The sequence below is a fragment of the Pseudorasbora parva genome, chromosome 23 (assembly GCF_024679245.1).
Source record: "Pseudorasbora parva isolate DD20220531a chromosome 23, ASM2467924v1, whole genome shotgun sequence".
NCBI classification, from domain to species: Eukaryota; Metazoa; Chordata; class Actinopteri; order Cypriniformes; family Gobionidae; genus Pseudorasbora; species Pseudorasbora parva.
This window is the reverse complement of record NC_090194.1, coordinates 14026452-14045350: the sequence shown is the minus strand read 5'-3', so window position 1 is coordinate 14045350 and position 18899 is coordinate 14026452. Positions and strand designations below refer to the sequence as shown.

Genomic DNA, 18899 nt, shown 5'->3' with positions numbered 1-18899 from the left:
TGGAAGAATACGCCACAGAATATATTAAATGAACATGTGGTTGCCAGATTGCAGAATAACCTTATGAAATTAGATATGCAGTATACAATTTAGGATATATTTTTGTTAGAATGGTTACATACAATTTCTAACTCAAATTATAATTAAAAAAAAAAGTAAAATAATTTTAAAGATTATTTTATTATATTTTAAAACAGACTGTGCACCACACAAAAACGACAGGGTGGACCTTTAAACAGATCAAATCAAGCCACTGGTTCACTGTGGGTTTGCAGAGTAACTATTCATGTTATTTATAATAGCCAATATCCTACAGTGGCATTTCATAATTAAGTCATTTTAATATGATTAAATATAGCTACTCTTGATGGAAGGTATGGAGTGATTTAATAGACTAAAAACCATCAAGAAATAATAATTAAAAGTACAATTAAATAAGCATTAATAAGGTGTGAAATGCAGATATTTATATTTATTTTAATATATTCATTATATATATATAATATATATATTTTTTAATTAATTTAATAGACCTTAGAAAAAGTTAGATTGTGGATGTTTTATAAGAGAATGGTTTTGCTAAATCATAATGTAATATTTTACTATATATAAATGCTATGTTTCTATTTTTCAAAACAATAAATAATTTGTTTTCGTAATTCTAGCTTCCGACAGACCGCCGTATGCATTGCTTTACGGCAAAAGAGTAACCCCTGACCTGACTTTTTATTTTTATTTAATAATCTTTTTTTTTTTTTTTTTTTTTTAAATTAAAAAAAAAAAAACCATCACGTTGAAGGCCTTTAACAACCCCCTGGAATCGTACACAGTAAAACATGAATTGTCAAATTAACAGTTACTTACTGGCAACAATTATCCAGTAGTTGCTGTATTTTATTCCATATATGGACCACTTTTATGATGGATTGATGCACTTTTCAGTATATATTTTTATATATATAACTCTGATTGTGTTCGTCTGAAAGAAGATGAAGATGGCTAAAGTATGAGTTAAGGGTGAGTAAATCGTGGGATTACGGATGAACGGTCCCTTTAAATCAAAGAAGGGGGGTATTGTTAACGACCTACCTGGCAACCCATGGGCGCAATCTGTAACACCGGCAGGATTTGTGCTTTACGGGAGTGATCTTTTGATAATGCGATTTATTTCAACACCAAGACTTCCTTGTATCCGTAAACTTTAAGGCTAGATAGTGTTTAGTTGTTTGTTTGTCAGCATCCTTTCAGTGGCCTTAAATCCCTCACGTTATTTCTGTCGTTTCAATGGCAAGACGGCTATTAAAGGTACAGACGCCTATCGATTATTATTGTCCAGCCAGCTAGGTAAGACACTTTGTGAATAATACGTCTGCATTTTAATTTGCATGAGAATGCTTAGAATATTCACTAGGTTGCTAAAAAGGGGATTTTCAGGTTAATCATTTTCGGTACAATTTAATATCCCGGCTCAATCATACATGAAATCTTTAATAATTCAGAATGCGCGCTAACAAGTCAATTTAGTGAAATATATTGCGATTTGTGTTGAACACTTGACGGTCGCGACAGGTTGGTCGTGTATCTAAGTGAAACGCAAAGGCCAGAGGCGGATTGAGTGCTCAAGGTGGCCGAGAGAGGAAAGAGAAGATGGGCTCGGGCTTTCGGAGTGAGGAGATGTGCTTGGCGCAGCTGTTCCTGCAGTCCGGTTCGGCGTACGACTGCATCAGCGAACTGGGAGAAATGGGACTGGTCGAATTTCGAGATGTAAGTTTGGCCTGTGTATCAAAAACTAGTGAGCTGCCTACCTAGACAGCATTTCTGGTGAATTATATGCGCGTTCCGAGTCAGATGATGCTGCTGCAGGCAATGCCCCGAGAAAATGCTGTCTAGGTAGATTCTGAGCCAAACCTTAAGTCTCAGAACAGACAGAGAGTAAATTAATTGACCCTAAATTATCGGTGGTAACCGGTATTTTATATGCGTTTTGAACTGCATGTTAGTGTGCACATTTTGGCCTGGTCAGACAGGAAGGCCGATGTGTGTCAGCCAGGTTAATGTCCTGGTTAAGGCTGATGAGCTTGATCAATTACTTGCTAAAAAAACAGAGCAAGTCTGGTTAAAAGCCTGTGTTTTCTATAAACCCCGAGGGTGTTTGACACTCATTAACAACTTCATGTAGGCCCTGTTTTGGTCATATATGTCTGTGTGTGACCTACTGCTGTTTTGTTGGAATCAGTAAGGGTATAGTTTGTATAAAATTATTATTTGACTGATTTTTTTTTTTTAAAATAAATTGTGCTAATTAGTTAATTATGCCTCCAGTTTATGTATTAAATAAATTGTTATTTGTTACATTTAAAAATAAGTGTGTTGTTATTTCTAAAATTCATTTTCAATAATTTAAATAATGTAATTAAAATAAAAGCTGAAAATATGAAAATAAGACCTTATTTAAAATAAGTGACTTGTGACTTGCACTTTCTCATTTATGCATTTTAATGAATTTTAATCTGAATTGTGGATGTTGATAGTCCAACCACTTATTAATTTAATTGTTTTTTCATCCTTATAATGAGTTATTTAGCCTACTTATCTTCATGTTGTTCCAAAATTATATGACTTATTTTCCTCTGTATGTACAATACGATCATTTTTCATTAAAAATGAGTGAAGATTGGGGCTGTAAAGCTCCTAAATGACAATAAATATATAATTCAAAAGAACATTCATTTCAAAGGCTTGATAGCTTTGTGTGAGGAACAAACCATGTAAGATATCATAAAATGTTCATCTTATAATCTCATCTAATATGTAAATGAATCATTCCTTGGAATCAAAACCACTCAGTGAATCTATTGACCCATCTCATAACCAGTCTAAAAGATTCATTATTCAGATATTCACCCATATCTGTCTGATTCTGTTCTTGAGTTCAACTCACTGACTCAGTGGATCTGGTTGGTTAACGGCTCGCTAGAGTGTAACACAAAACGTATCATATGTCTTTGGAAGACTTGAAATATAGTGCATGAGTTGTATAAACCATTCCTCATTCATTACATCAATGCCATCAGTCGATTTTGGAAATTACACATAAACATCTGTTAATCAGCAAAGCGGACCTGATTATCACCCAATGCTGCAATCTCTAAATGACCAAATATAATTTGATTAATGTAGCCTAATGCTCACAGCCTTGCATCTAGATTGTAATGTCAAACACATAAATCATAATTTGATGACCTGTTTCAGCTCAACCCCAGCGTCAGCTCCTTCCAGCGCCGCTTTGTCAGTGAGATCAAGAGATGTGAGGAGATGGAGAGGATTCTGGGTAAGGGATCTTTATTGAGCCTCAACCTCTCCTGCAGAGGGGATTTGAACATCAAAATATATCTTTTAGAATGCTTATTAGGCTAAAATGACTTTTCTATGTTTCACAATACATTTACTTCCATCTTAGTTTTAAAGGGATAGTTCACCCAAAAGTGAAAATTAGCCCATGATTTACTCACCCTCAAGCCTTCCTAGGTGTATATGACATTATTCTTTCAGACGAATACAAATTATAAAATCAGAATTATATTACAAAATGTCCTGTCTCTTCCAAGCTTTATAATGGCGGCAAATCTTTTCTGTTTTCAAGTCCATAAAATTGCATCTATCCATCATAAAAGGGCTCCACAAGGCTCTGTGAGGTTAAAAAAGGCTTTCTGAAGCAAAGCCATGGGTTTATGTGAGAAAATATTCATATTTAAACTGAAATTTTGCTTCTGTAACTGTAACTCGAACTTCAGCTATGCGTGTTCATGAGAGATTGGCATTCCAGCATAAATTCTTACCAAAGCGTCATACACTGGAACGCAGTCTCTCGTGAATGCGCGTACAACAGCTAGCTGAAGTTAGAGATTACTGTTTGTAAAGTTTTAAATATGGACACTTTGCTTGTGCCCGGAGCTGTGTGGAGCACTTTTATGATGGATAGATGCACTTTTATGGACTTAAATAGAAACAGCCATTGACTGCCATTATAAAGCTTGGAAAAGCAAGGACATTTTTAAGAAGAATGTGTGTGTATATATATATATATATATATATATATATATATATATATATATATATAGTACAGGACAGGACAGGACAAATGTTTGGACACATTACTATTGTTTCACATTACTAAACTATGTTTTTGAAGGAAGTTTCTTCTGCTCATCAAGCCTACATTTATTTGTTCAAAAATACAGTTTTTTAAAAAAAATATTGTGATATATTATTACAATTTAAAATATTTGGTTTTAAATTTATTATACTTTTAATATCTTTTTATTTATCTATTTATTTCTGTGATGCAAAGCTGAATTTTCAGGATCGTTACTCCAGTCTTCAGTGTCACATTATCCTTCAGAAATCATTATAATATTCTGATTTATTATGAGTGTTGGAAAGAGTTCTGCTGCCTAATATATTTGATTATTAAAAGGTTTAAAATAACTATTTATTCAAAATAAAAACATATTTTCAAATAATATAAATCTCCTTTACTATCATTTTTTTAAATCAATTTAACACATCCTTGCTGAATAAAAATTATTGATTTATTTAAAAAAGAAAAGAAAAAAAAATGACACCCCAAATTACTGACCAGTAGTGTATATTGTTGTGTATAAAAACAAAAGATTTCTATTTTTGAAAAACATTTGCTTATTTTTATTTTATTTTAATTTTTTAAAACTTTTTATTCATCAAGGTATTATAAAAAAAAAAGTATCACAGGTTATGAAAAAATATTAAGCAGCAGAACTGTTTCCAACTTTGAAAATGAATCAGAATATTAGAATGATTTCTGAAGGATCATGTGACACTGAAGACTGGAGGAATGATACTGAAAATTCAGCTTTGCATCACAGAAATAAATTATCATTTAAACTATAATAAATGAAAAAACAATTATTTTAAATTGTAATATAACACAATAGTACTCTCTCTCTCTCTCTCTCTCTCTCTCTCTCTCTCTCTATATATATATATATATATATATATATATATATATATATATATATATATATATATATATATATCAGATATATATTGGATGATTTGAGGGTGAGTAAATCATAGGCTAATTTTATTTTTTGCGTGAACTATCCCTTTAAAGGTATGTTGCACAGACATATAAAGTTCAAATCTAAAATAGTATAATTGCTCTGTAGTTTTGCTGGAGTAACACGAGAAACAGGCACAGAACAGATGTATTTTTCTACATCAGAAAAGACTTCTCAATTTAACTTTTTTGATATGACTGAATGGTTGTGCTCTTATAAAAATTGTGCTTTTTTGTTGTTGTAAAATGGCATTTCTTTGTTTCCGTCGCCTATAGGGTATCTGCTGAGAGAAATTAAGAAGGCTAATATTGCCGTGCCAGAGGCTGAAGTCCCTCCTGTTGCTCCTGCACCCAAAAATGTCTTGGAGATCATGGTAGGTGCTGAGATATACAGAAGTTGACTGTTTTAGTAGACAAGGTGAGTGCTTTTTCTAGTCCTCATAAATACAATCTTAGGCCTTCATTCAGTTAATTCTGTTAAGTTGAATTTTCACTGGCGAAATCCATGAATTTCGCATGAGGACGAAAGGTTTCCTCATGCAGATTTCGCAACGGCCAGATTTCGTCACGCTCACCAACAGAAATCTGCTTGGTTTGAAAGTGTCTTCTACGTGAGCGGTGCTTCATACATTACTAGACTATAGATTGGTGCAGGGATGATGTCAAAACCTGGAAGACTAATTCACCGCTGGTTCCCTTGAGAATTTTAGGCTTTGTAATGGGATTTTTAAATTTATGAGTAAAATAATGGTTGTGGTAAACATGTAGATACTTGAACATTTTGCTCTACAACATAAATTGCACACACCATGACATTTTTATTTTTTGAACATATATTTCTAATCAGTAGCGAGATAAGAAGTGTGTGCAGTGTACATTGTAGAACAAAACATGGAAGTTATGTTTTCCACAGGCTTTATTTACATACCATTATAAAAACCCTCAAAGGAATCACTGGTACCTCTTTTTTGTTGTACCTTGTTTGTTATTGCGAGTTAGAGCTGCACGTTTAATCGTAAAATGATACAATCTCAATTCAAACAACCATGTAATCTCAGTCCTAAATGACAGTGATTCTCCTGTCTACTAAACTTTGACAAACTCACACCGGATCATTCACATTTGTGTTTGCGCTGCCTCTGAATCAGAGAGGGGGCGGTTGTCATGTATATGTCTTTTCAACCACACAGTGTCATTATTTCTGTGTTACAAATATTCATATTATCACAGAAGAACTGGGATAAAGTTTATAGTCCGGATATAAACATTGAACCTATGGTAGTGATCAAAATAGCGTAAATCACCTTTTGAAAGTTAACATCGCGCTTCAAATAACACTATAAAATAACAATTGAAAAGTGACATCTTCATTGTTAAAAAATATATTTGTCCATGAATCATAAATTCAAGAGATTTCAAAAACACAGATTCATGCAGTGATCCGTAATTGAGGGGACAGCCATTAGTAGTGGTGTCCCAAACCATTGTGGATGTTATCGAGTGCACTCATTCAATCACATAATTCACCGCAACTGATGTACACTCAACGGCTACAGAATACTCATTCTGCACTGTGACGGTCGGCTGAATGAATTCCCGCGACTGACCTGAAGATGGGGTTTATCCATCCATCCATTTTCCAAAACCAAAAATACAGCGTAATATCATACAGGTATCAATTCCTTTTTAATGGATTATTAAATTGTTTAATTAAGGTTTATACATGCTAGTTTCCATGAGTTCAAGATACATTATTTTATTACTTCTGGACCTGTGCCAGTTTGATAAGTTTCAAATGATTATTAAGTGGTAATCACAAATTATGCAAGTGGCAGACCTGCCGGCCCACTCACTGTCCGAATTTATTTGTTTTCAATCAATACTTCAAGTGATCTACATTAATGGACCAATGTGGGGAAGAGTGAATGAGGGTATAGGGGGTGATTTCAAACACAGCAGTGGTCTTTGAGTCATTGAATCATTCATTCAAGAAATTCATTGTATAAAAACGCTGATTCATCCAGTAAATGAAACAAATGCTGAATTCGAAATCCCCCCCCCCCCAAAAACCTCCATTCACTATTTCCATTAGTCCACTAATACAGTTTACTTGAAGGAGTGAATGAAAACGAGTATGTGAATTTGGACAGCCGTTGTGAACACCAGCTGTACACTCGTTATTGCGGTGCAATGTGGGATTGAATAAGTGCACTCAATAAAGTCCACTATGGTTTTGGACACCACTACAAATGGCTGTCCCTTCAAATAGTGCCCTATTTAAGAGGGGGCAATTTCGGATTCAGCCAAAGTATTTATGAGGGAGTCATTGAATCATTCATTCAAACTGATTTTTTAAACAATTCATTCAAATGAATTAAACATTTTAATTAGCAATAAAGACTTTGTCAAAACCTCTATTATTTTGTTTAGTTGTCTGTTCCGTATCTTGAGAGAATCAGGATCTCTGTTTGAAACAAAAAAGTTGTGATTCTCAATTTATCCAGAATCGTGCAGCTCTACTGTGTGTATCACTTGCATTTTGCTACTTTTTATTGGTGTAAATTTCAATGTTGTGATGCTGCCTGGGTTATAGAACCCTAAAAGGAAATGCTATCCCATGTAGTTTTGTTCAATTACAGTGCAAATATTTTTGGTTTAATGGCCATGTGGTCAGTGGTTTGTGGTAATTGATTGTATATGAAAGTGTCAAGACCCAGTGCTGGTAATTGTCCGTGTCAAGTTGCCTAGAGTGATTGATTATGTACGATGTGGTGAGAGAAAGCTTCCTGTGAATGGAGGGAATTGATTATGCATAGCAGATGCATCATGTCTGGCTTTCTGCTGTGTGTTTATTTATAGTAAGATACCCCTGACTTTTTACCATGGCCTGTTTAGTGTGTTAAGTATTGTTTTGGGGTAATTGTGAGTGGAATTTTATTGATTGGGGTGTCTGGTTTTGGAGACCTTTATAAATATTGAATGTGTAAGTATGATATGTTTTAACATCACTGACAGAAAGTCTTTGGCTGTTGTCAGGAGCAACTGCAGAGGCTGGAGGTGGAGCTCAGCGAGGTGGCCAAGAATAAAGAAAAGCTCCAGCGGAACCTGCTGGAGCTGACGGAGTACACGCACATGCTGAGAATTACACGTACATTCATACACAGCCGCTCCAGGGTGCGTCCCATTCACTTGTTTAACACTAGTGTGGCCTATTCAACGTGTTTATTGACTTCTGTTCTTGAAGTCCTGTTGTTGTGAGTAGGCTATACGGTGAGCAAAAACTGTCAAAGCTTTGGCACGCTGAGAGTAACGTGATGTTTTTGATATTTAAATGTCGGAAAAACATACAAGCCCAATTTTCTGTGTGAAGATCAGCTTGTATTAAAAGTGAAGTGAATGAAAAATGAAGTGCTTACAAATATGCATTACAGGTTTTCTTTAATATTTTACAGTTTTCACTGTAAAATATTAAAGTGATAGAATTTAAAAGCAAATTAGTTTTTATTATAATTTTTTTAAATTTAAATATTTGTTATTTATTGAAACAAGAAAATTTATTATTATGTTAATGTATTGAGGTTTTTTTTAAAGGCAAATGAGATTAACAAAAATTACATAATGCATTTTAATTATTACTTTTTTATTATTGTTTAAATGTATTAAAACAAATATCATTACAAGAAAATTAAATAATAATCCATTTTCTTTTAATAATATTATAGGATTATTGTATGATAGTTTTTGTTAAAAGCAAATGAGATTAACAAAAATTACCTAATGCATTTTAATAAGTTTTAATAAACACAATATTTTCTGTAATATTTTACAGAAAAAAAATGTATATGATATACAGATAATAATAAGATAATACAATTTAAAAGCAAATGAGTTGAACAAAAATGCTGAATGCTGAGTTTTTTTAATGATATTTTAGTTTATGTATTAATGAGTGCTGTCAAATTGATTAATCATAAATAATTGCCTCCTATATATATATATATATATATATATATATATATATATATATATATATATATATATATATTAACTCATATTTACAATACTTCTGAGGGCATGTGAAGGGAGCATTAGTTAAGTGTTAATGTTTATCAGGCAATGCTAATCATTTTAAATTGGCTGATTAATTTGTTTAACTATATTGGTCGATCACATTTGAAGTAATATTAAAATAAGCCTTTTATTTGTGGAAGATGATTTATTATCTGCAGCTGTCAGATTTTATTTGAATGTGTGAATGTGTATGTATGTGTTTAGCATGAAGCCCTGGGCCCTCAGTATGAAGAGTTCCCTTCTCTGGACGCTGAATCAGTGACAGGCTGCACCAGTATGCAGAGACTGGGTGCCAAACTCGGGTGAGTCACAAATAGAGCCTTACTCGTCATAGTACACACACTTAAATCTTTTAAACAGATCATTGTGTTTCAGTTTAGATCCACACAGCTGCCTGTGTTTTACGTGTATGTGACATTTGTGTGCTGCAGGTTCATCTCAGGACTGATTCAGCGGGTGAAGGTGGAGGCGTTTGAGCGTATGCTCTGGCGGGTCTGTAAAGGTTACACCATCCTCAGCTATGCAGAGGTGGACGAGAGCCTGGCTGATCTTGACACGGTACGCAAACTTTGTGTGTGAACTAGAATGCTAAGATCCAGCAACAAAGTGCATCTAAATGGCTGTAGTTCTATCCGAATTGTTTGGTTTAACAGAATAAGCTGGATGGTGCAAACATGCCTGTGTTTGTATCACAGTTATTTAGATCATACCCGTCTGCCGCAGCCAAAGCGTGCTAATTCATTCAGAGTGATGATTCAGTTTGTTTAGTGAGACTCTGTCTTGTGTTTATGTGGTTCAGGGGGAGATCAATAAGAATGTAGTGTTCCTCATCTCCTTTTGGGGCGACCAGATTGGGCAGAAGGTTCAAAAGATTTGCGACTGGTGAGTGAAGACTAAGATGGAGACTTCATTCATCTTTTTTCATCTTTTTAGGGGTCATTCAAACATGACATGTTCTTGGATTTTATCATCTGGACTATCATTAATTGTTGGTCTTTTTCATTTTTGGGTGAAAATGAATTTTAAAAAGGCATTACAATTTAAGGGGTCTTCAGTAATTTTTTTTATTAAATCAGACATTTAAAAAAACTAAAAACACATGTGCCAAGTTCTTATAAATTAACAACTTGTATTCATGATAGTTTTATAAGATTGCGAACACTGTCCCAATTTGTCACTGACCTAAAAATTGTACTGTTTTTAACTTGACCTACCATCTTAAAACATGGCACACACCACTGAAAAAAGTGAAAGGCTACACTTCAGTCAAAGACATCCATTTGAAGTATGTGTCTGACCATTAGTGAAAAAAATTCAAGTATTTTGCAGATATAAGAGAGCATATTCTGCTCTTAAGCCTGTCTTGGTCATGTTGGATTTTGCTATATGATTTTGCTTGTTTATCAGTTACCACTGCCATCTCTACCCCCACCCTGAAACGGACGAGGAAAGAGCCGATGTGATGGACAGCTTGAGGACACGCATCCAAGACTTACAAAACGTAGGTCTTCTGCTTTCCCGAGTGCCTTCAGTGTCTTCTTGGGGGGAGGGTTGATTATTGTACACTGTTACTGGTTTGTCCTCTGCAAAATAATACTAATGTTATCGCATTCACAAGAGGATTAGCATAATTATATTAACCTACTATATAATTTAAACATTAATGAAGCGATTGTTTCATCATTAGGTTTTGCACCGCACTGAGGATTACTTGAAGCAGGTCTTGCATAAGGCGTCTGAGTCGGCTCACTCATGGGTGCTGCAAGTGAAGAAGATGAAAGCAATCTATCACATCCTCAACCTCTGCAGCTTTGACGTCACCAACAAGTGTCTCATTGCTGAGGTGTGGTGTCCGGTCAGTGACCTGGCCAACCTGAGGCGGGCTCTGGAAGAGGGCTCAGTGAGTAAAATCATTCTCATGTGACAGTCGTCTGATTTTCTACAACCTTCAGGGCTTGACATTAAGTCTTGTCATGTGCTTGTCCTTCAGACAAGTAAATTGGTCATTTATTTGTCTGAGTAAAAAAGTTGCTTGTCCGGAATTAAAAATCTTTTCCCCCTTTTTTTGTGGTGTAAATATATTAAATTCTAAACCAATATTCTAATCAGTGTTTTATTAGCTTTGACATATTTAAATCTGCATATTTGTGATATTTACACAAATATTTACGAGTGCATTTTTTTAACCTTTATAAAGGGCATTTTCTTATTAAATGTATGCTTCATCTTTTATTTTAAATTACTACATTTAAAAGACACTACAGGGCTGTCACCAAACAAATAAAATCATTTTCACTGAAAAATTACAACTGCATTAAATAAAGTCATGATAATTGTTGTTTAAATATTTTTTTGAAAATACAAATAAGAAATGTTAATGACTGCTAATAACCTAATAATTAAGGTTAGTCTTAAAGGGTTAGTTCCCCCCAAAATGAAATTTATGTCATTAATGACTCACCCTAATGTAGTTCCACACCTGTAAGACCTCCGTTCATCTTTGGAACACAGTCTAAGATATGTTATATTTAGTCCGAGAGATTCTGCCTTTCCTTTGAAAATGCATAAACAGTCTAATCCTCAAAAAACGATTAGAATAGTTATGAATCAGCGTATTGATTCATGATTCGGATCGCACATGTCACATAATTTCAGCAGTTTGATACGCGATCTGAATCATGAATCAATACGCTGAGTCATAACCGTTCAAACCTTTGTTTGAGGATTGAAAACAAACACGAAAGAGAAGAAAATGCTGAATAAAGTCGTAGTTTTTGTTATTTTGGGACCAAAATGTATTTTCGATGCTTCAAGAGATTCTAATTAACTAACTGATGTCACATATGGACTACTTTGATGATGTTTTTATTACCTTTTTGGTCCTTCTGGAAAGGGAAAGTATAATGTGCATACATTTTTAATGAAGAGGCAAAATCTCTCGGACTAAACATAAGATATCTTAAACTGTGTTCTGAAGATGAACAGAGGTCTTACGGTGTGGAACGACATTAGGGTGAGTCATTAATGACAGAAATGTCATTTTTGGGTGAAATAACCCTTTGATGAGTGAGTCATTGGTTGCTATCATACTCCTGGCACAATGCGACACCAGTGTTTTTTGCTTTTATCATTCGAAGTTATCATTTTCACGTCCAGCACCCAGGTTGTTTGAATAGCAAATGCACTCTCGCCCATCTGTTCGTCCATGGATGTGCTGGTCTAAAAACGAGGTGTGTTCAGGCACATTGTTGGCTTTTTGCTATTTTGAGGCAACTGGATTCGACTGCACCATTTATCAACTAAAACCTGGTCTAAAGTCAGTGGTGCAGTATTTACAATTTTTATTTTTATTTTTATTTTAAGGACATGTTAGTAATATGCGCCTATAGGCGGGTGCACAATGCGCATACACTCTGCTTGTTACACACACAGGGCCGCGCAGCAGCACATAAGCATGCCAAATATTAAAAATGAAAGTATTACAATGTAAAAGATTATTAATGTGTACATAAAAATAAAAAAGGTCTACATAATGGATAGTCATTGCATTTGCATTATTGACGAATGAAATTTTCTTATTATTTAAACATGTATTTAAAGACTTGTCTGGTTGAGGGTGTCTAAATTCCACCATATAAACTGCAATCCCACATGGTGCAAGCGCTCATGGCTTTTAAAGGGAATGGGAGATGACACTCTGATTGTTTTATTGCCTGTTATGCCAAAACATACCCATGACTTATTAGGAGACTAGGTACAACCCTCTTTGACCATGCTCCTGGCACCTGGCCATTTTTTCCATCATTAAACTAGCAAAAGTGGATCCGGACATGTCCTAATTCCACCTGTGCCATGCAATTCAGACCATGCACTTAGATTGTTAAAATATCATTCATTCAAACGATTTGTTCAAACGGCTGATTCAAGAATGTAATGAATTGATTTCTCCTCGAGATGCTGTGCTCAGAAAATTATACATTATATATTATTATCCAGTATCGAATACCAATTACACTAACTGTAATAAAGTAATTCTCGTGTTTTGGTGATTCCCTAGTTATTTTTGTTGTTGACATTTTAATGAGGCTACTTGTTCGGTTGGGCAAAAAAAAAATTCTCTTATTTTAACTTGCCCCTTCACAAAATCCACTTGTCCCGGACAAACGGACAAGCGTTAATGTCGAGCCCAGCTATTGATGTAGACGTTTTAATGTGGCTTCTAGACATTTCTACAGATAAGTATTATAACTGCAGCCATTTAACTTTCTTAACAGAGAAAAGGCGACGCCACCGTTCCGTCTTTCGTGAACCGTATCCCGAGCAGCGACACCCCGCCGACACTTTTGAGGAGCAACAAGTTTACCTCAGGCTTTCAGAGTATAGTGGAAGCTTATGGAGTGGGCGACTACAGGGAGGCCAGCCCGGGTGAGTGCAGTCCACATTTATCAGCTTGATTGAGAAAGCTTAAACTGGGATTCGTTCACCCTAGAATTCAGAATTCATCATATTTTTGATGAACCTGATTCATTCATTTTTTAAGAATGTTAATGCTGCTCTTTTCCATACAATGAAAGTATTTTTTTTAGCGTAAAGAATATTTTTAATAATATGAAGCACCTTTTTCCATTTTTTTTGTAATGCAAAGGTCCCAAGGATGTTAAAGGTTCTGTCAATATCCATTAAGAACCTTTATTTGTAAGAATGTAGTGCTATAGTTCAGGTAATTAATGAATTTTGTTTTTTATCTCTTGTTCTTTTCCTCACAGCTCCTTATACCATTATCACCTTTCCCTTCCTGTTTGCGGTGATGTTTGGAGATGTTGGTCATGGTACAGTAATGACACTTTTTGCTTTGTGGATGGTGTTGACTGAGAAGGACCACACACGGAGACGACCAGGAAATGAGGTCAGCGTTGTAACTAAATTTAATTCAACTAATTGCAATTAGCCTTGGTGTAGCTCAACATGCATTGAACTGTTGTAATTATACATGGCCATGTTCTCTTATTCTTTTTTTAAATACATTTTTGTCTCTTTTCAGATCTGGATGACTTTTTTTGATGGGCGGTACATCATACTGATGATGGGATTATTCTCCATATACACTGGACTCATTTATAATGACTGTTTTTCCAAATCTCTCAACATCTTTGGCTCAGCCTGGAGCGTCAAGGCCATGTTCACAGAACAGGAGTGGTCGTAAGACACAAAATACATAAATCTTATAAGAAACCATTTTGTTTGTTTGCAAAGCATGACTTTAATGTAATTCTGCTGGCTTTTTAGAACCCAAGCACTGAAAGTCATAACATTAACAGGACGTGTGGCACTTTCAACAGACTTTGGAATAATCCTTTATATTTATGTGCATAGTTTTCCTAGAGCCTCCAAATGCAATGGAACCATAGTGCTTGGGCTTTGTCATTGCTGCTTGCAGCTAAATTAGCATTTTTAGTTATTTTATTTATTTATTTTACTAAGGTTCCAAAATAATCATACATATCATTAGATGCTATTGTTTTCTCTTTTTATTCTGAAATAGAAATGAAACTCTACAAACAAATATTTTACTCACCTTGAATCCCAATGTTTCCGGTGTTTTCTCTGGACCATATCCACTGGGCATTGATCCAGTGAGTACACACTCTCTGAAGATTTATGAAGCACAATTCTGTGGGTGGCAGCCACATCCTGAAATAGTATATTACTGCTCAGAGTAATTCACTGATATTGTTTGCAGAGCTCTGATTTGTCGTTTTCAATTGACCTGTAGATTTGGAACATGGCCGTGAATCGCCTGAGCTTCCTCAACTCCTACAAGATGAAGATGTCTGTGATCATTGGAGTCATCCACATGAGCTTTGGGGTGGTGCTTAGTGTCTTCAACCACTTGTGAGTAAGCCATTTATTTTATATATGTGATGATGTGTGTAATGGAAAAGGTTCTGTTACTAAATATTATACGAATAAGTCATTTAGCGCAATGGTTTACAAACTAGGGTCTGGGGACTCCAAGAGTGTTTCAGTATCAATGATACTCTTATTGTTTGTTAAAATTTTGAATTAGTTTTTATTTTTTGTTTTCATTTTCATTTTACTTAAAGGTTTTTTAAGTAATTCTTATTCATTTGTATATCACTTTTAGTTGTAGCTGTTTTAGTACCAAGCTAAACTAAATGAAAATGAGATATTTTGTCTTGGCAACTAATTTAAATAAAAAAAGTGTGTGAGTACTTCAATTTCAAAAAAAAAAGTGAGTGCTTGACTTAAAAAAGTGTGCGAGTACTTTATAAAAAAAAAAAAATCTCTAATGTGCTTACTTTTTTTAGAATTTGCTTTGGCTCCAGGACAGCATGGAAATTAATTCATTTTGCCTATTATTTAATGTTGCCAAACAATTTTATGATTTTATATTTCTATTTCTGTCCCACAATATAACTGTATACAGGAAAACATAGTTTCTTTAATATTTGTTTTCGAAAAGGTCCTTATCAAAATGTTCGCGTGACGTATCATAAAAAATTATGTTACTCAAATATTCTCTGCATTGAGCTCTCTTTGCTCTTATACTCTAAAAATTCTCTCTTTGCTCTTTTCCTCTCTGTGTATTTACAGGCACTTCCGACAGAAGTTTAAGATCTATCTTGTCTTTCTTCCTGAGCTGCTCTTTCTACTTTGTCTCTTTGGCTACTTGGTCTTCATGATCTTGTACAAATGGCTGGCGTTCTCAGTGCAAGACTCACGGCTGGCTCCAAGCATTCTCATCCACTTTATTGACATGTTCCTAATGCAGGGGAATGCCACTACACCCCTTTATCCTGGGCAGGTGTGTGTGTGTGTGTGTGTGTGTGTGTGTCTGTTGTGTGTGTGTGTGTACTAGTCAGTCTGCTTGATATCTGCATTTGTGTTAATCCTCTTGTAACAGATGGGACTGCAGGTGTTTCTGGTCGTGGTGGCTCTGCTGTCGGTGCCAGTGCTGCTGCTCGGGAAACCTCTTTACCTCTACTGGTTGCATCATGGCGGGAAGAGACTGGGGGTCCACAGGGTTTGTCTGTGTTCTTGTGTATGTATGTGTTTGTATCTGATGTCAAGATATCATGTGGTACATTCATAAATAAATTAGGGCTGTGGATCGCTCTGAAAAAAACCTAATTAATTACACAGCTTTGTGACCCACATGTTTTTTTATCAGATTAACCCAAATGTAGTCTCCAGATGTAGTATGTGCATATTTGTATAACAGAATATGTATATTGATATATTGATGCATGATGACCTGGTTAAAGAGCCTACATCATATCACTTTGTGTGAAGGGCTATGAGAGAGTACGGCGCGTGAGTGAAGAAGATCTTTCACCGTCTGTAGTCCACGATGAAGAGGAGGGACTAAGTGACTCAGGAAAGCCTCAAGAGGTTAAAGTTGACCTATCTCGCATAAAATCACCATTAAAACACAGTAGATCTCATTGATTAATAATTCCGTGTATTTATATTGAAATAGTACACACATTAGAGCTTCTCACAATTCCACTTAATTCACAACATTGTTCACATTGAGTGACCAGTGACCAGTGACCACATTGAGTGACCAGTGACCATGACCACCTGAGATTAGACATTTGCATAAAGCACTACCAATCTATCTCCATATAAGGGCTTTTCACAGAACCTTTTATCACTCAGAAAATATGACGCAAAACATACACACACACTGTATTTTTTTAATCAAATAAATACAGCCTTGATGATGAGATTAGACCTTAAGGTTTAATTTTTTTGTTTGTTTAAGAGACCTTAAGGTTTCCAAATGTTCTCCAAACAGACCAGTATTGTATATAAATGTATATTGTGTAAAACATTTTATCTAAACATTGTATATGTATGTATGTATGTAAACTTTTTGTGTATTGTATGTGTGGTTTCGGGTTTGGGTTAGGGTTTACATTTTGTTTAAATTTAGAATACATTTTAATATGAAAGTTATTGATGAATTATGATTTGCTTGTGAAAATGGTCGCACATAGATTTTAGATGCAAATTTGTGCATACACACGCAGAATAAGATTTAATCAGAACCAATGAATTTGCTTATTTATTGTATAAAGGCCACTAACAGCTTGTTTGTTCACTGGCAGTTTGATTTTGGAGACGTCTTCCTGCATCAAGCAATTCACACCATAGAGTACTGTTTGGGCTGCATTTCCAATACAGCCTCCTACTTGCGCCTCTGGGCCCTGAGTCTCGCCCATGCCCGTAAGTGTCTGGTCGTTCATACAGAAAATGCATAAATACATTGAAGAACCTACGTGTCATTGCGTCATGGGCATATGAATATCTTTTCTAGACTATTTGTGCATATATTTTGTTTGTTTATATGCTGTAATAGAGCTATCTGAGGTACTGTGGGCAATGGTGATGCGTCTGGGTCTGAGGATGAGCTCCAGACTGGGCGTGCTTTTCCTTGTGCCTGTGTTCAGTCTCTTTGCTCTGCTCACTGTCTCCATTCTCCTGATCATGGAGGGTCTGTCCGCTTTCCTCCATGCTCTCCGTCTTCATTGGTGAGCACATGCCATCAGATATGGGCAGGTTTAATTATCAGAAGTGGTTTGTGGGACTAAAAAGTCTTCTTGGACTTTACATACATCACATAAAATTTTGTAAGTTATATTTGAAGTTAAAATAAATATGTGAACATATTACACTATATTGCCAATTGTATATACTTATACATTTTCTGTTCCACTATTTTATTTTGTAGAATTTATTTACCTTTTTTTTTTTGCAGGGTGGAATTTCAGAACAAATTCTACAGTGGAACAGGAGTCAAATTTGCACCCTTTGACTTCTCTCTGCTACCTTCTGTTTTTGAGCAAGATGGGTTACTCTGACTGTAACTCACGACTCTTTGAACAGGACACTGTAGTCATGGCCTACTGAACTTTGTTGATGCAACGATCCAGGCAGCAGTTGTAAACGAAAAAAAAAAAAAATGCTTTCTTGCAAAACGAGGTCACGGTCAGATCAGTAGGCTAACCTGACAGCCCAATTTGCACCAGTCCAGATCAGATGTTTCTGGTGCGGGGTAATCAGCTGTGGTTCCGTCATGTCATTCAACGAGTGTCAACAAAGTCCTGTTATTAGATTTATTTTAAGAGATATGACTTGTATTTGGTATTACACCGTCATAAGCATTTGCTGTCATATCGATTTTCGAAGTGCCATAGCTATTTTTCAATGTACAGTTTTGTATGCTACACTAAATTGTACTTTTGCTTGCTTTAGCTAGGTCTTGCACTGAAAAAAACTTTGCAGGTAAATTATGGTGTAGGTAATGCTACACTGTGCAATGAACAATGCCAAATAACCAATATAATTTCCAATGTGATATTAAAGCATAATTTACAGCATTTAGCGTGTAATGCAGTTTTCCAAAGTAGCATTTTGGGTGTGATTGCAGTATGCTGGTTTCATTTAAATTAATTATAAGACAATGCTGTATTCATATTTCATATGAAACATCTTTTATATGTGTTTAGGAACTGACAAACAGATGTACATTGAGATTACAGTTTTGTTTGCCATGTTTTTCATCAGCATTCCTGTAAATTTACATTTGTGTTTCAGTCACTTATAAACGAACTTGTATTATTTAAATAGTGCAGAGTTGTGCTTATAGAGATGCAGTTTAAAACAATTTCATACATTGATCATACATGACGTCTATGTTATG

General features: G+C 35.1%; 1 protein-coding gene across 4 annotated transcripts; it reads left to right on the top strand.

Annotated features, from left to right (window-relative positions):
• Positions 1–1082: 1082 nt before the first annotated feature.
• Positions 1083–18817, top strand: atp6v0a2a (ATPase H+ transporting V0 subunit a2a). 4 transcript variants are annotated; one of them, XM_067432855.1, is made up of 21 exons: positions 1083–1344; positions 1570–1764; positions 3253–3331; positions 5375–5472; positions 8135–8272; positions 9374–9471; positions 9601–9727; positions 9969–10051; positions 10577–10670; positions 10857–11069; positions 13444–13594; positions 13936–14075; positions 14211–14368; positions 14712–14802; positions 14943–15061; positions 15785–15995; positions 16095–16214; positions 16484–16582; positions 17305–17422; positions 17556–17727; positions 17955–18817. In XM_067432855.1, exons 2-21 carry the CDS (start codon positions 1648–1650, stop codon positions 18055–18057), a joined length of 2529 nt encoding a protein of 842 aa, XP_067288956.1. In that variant the 5' UTR covers positions 1083–1344; positions 1570–1647; the 3' UTR covers positions 18058–18817. The 4 variants fall into 4 exon arrangements, with proteins under 4 accessions (XP_067288956.1, XP_067288955.1, XP_067288958.1 ...); XM_067432854.1 differs by having other exon boundaries at positions 16095–16232; XM_067432856.1 differs by lacking the exons at positions 1083–1344; positions 3253–3331 and having other exon boundaries at positions 1630–1764; positions 16095–16232.
• Positions 18818–18899: the final 82 nt, after the last annotated feature.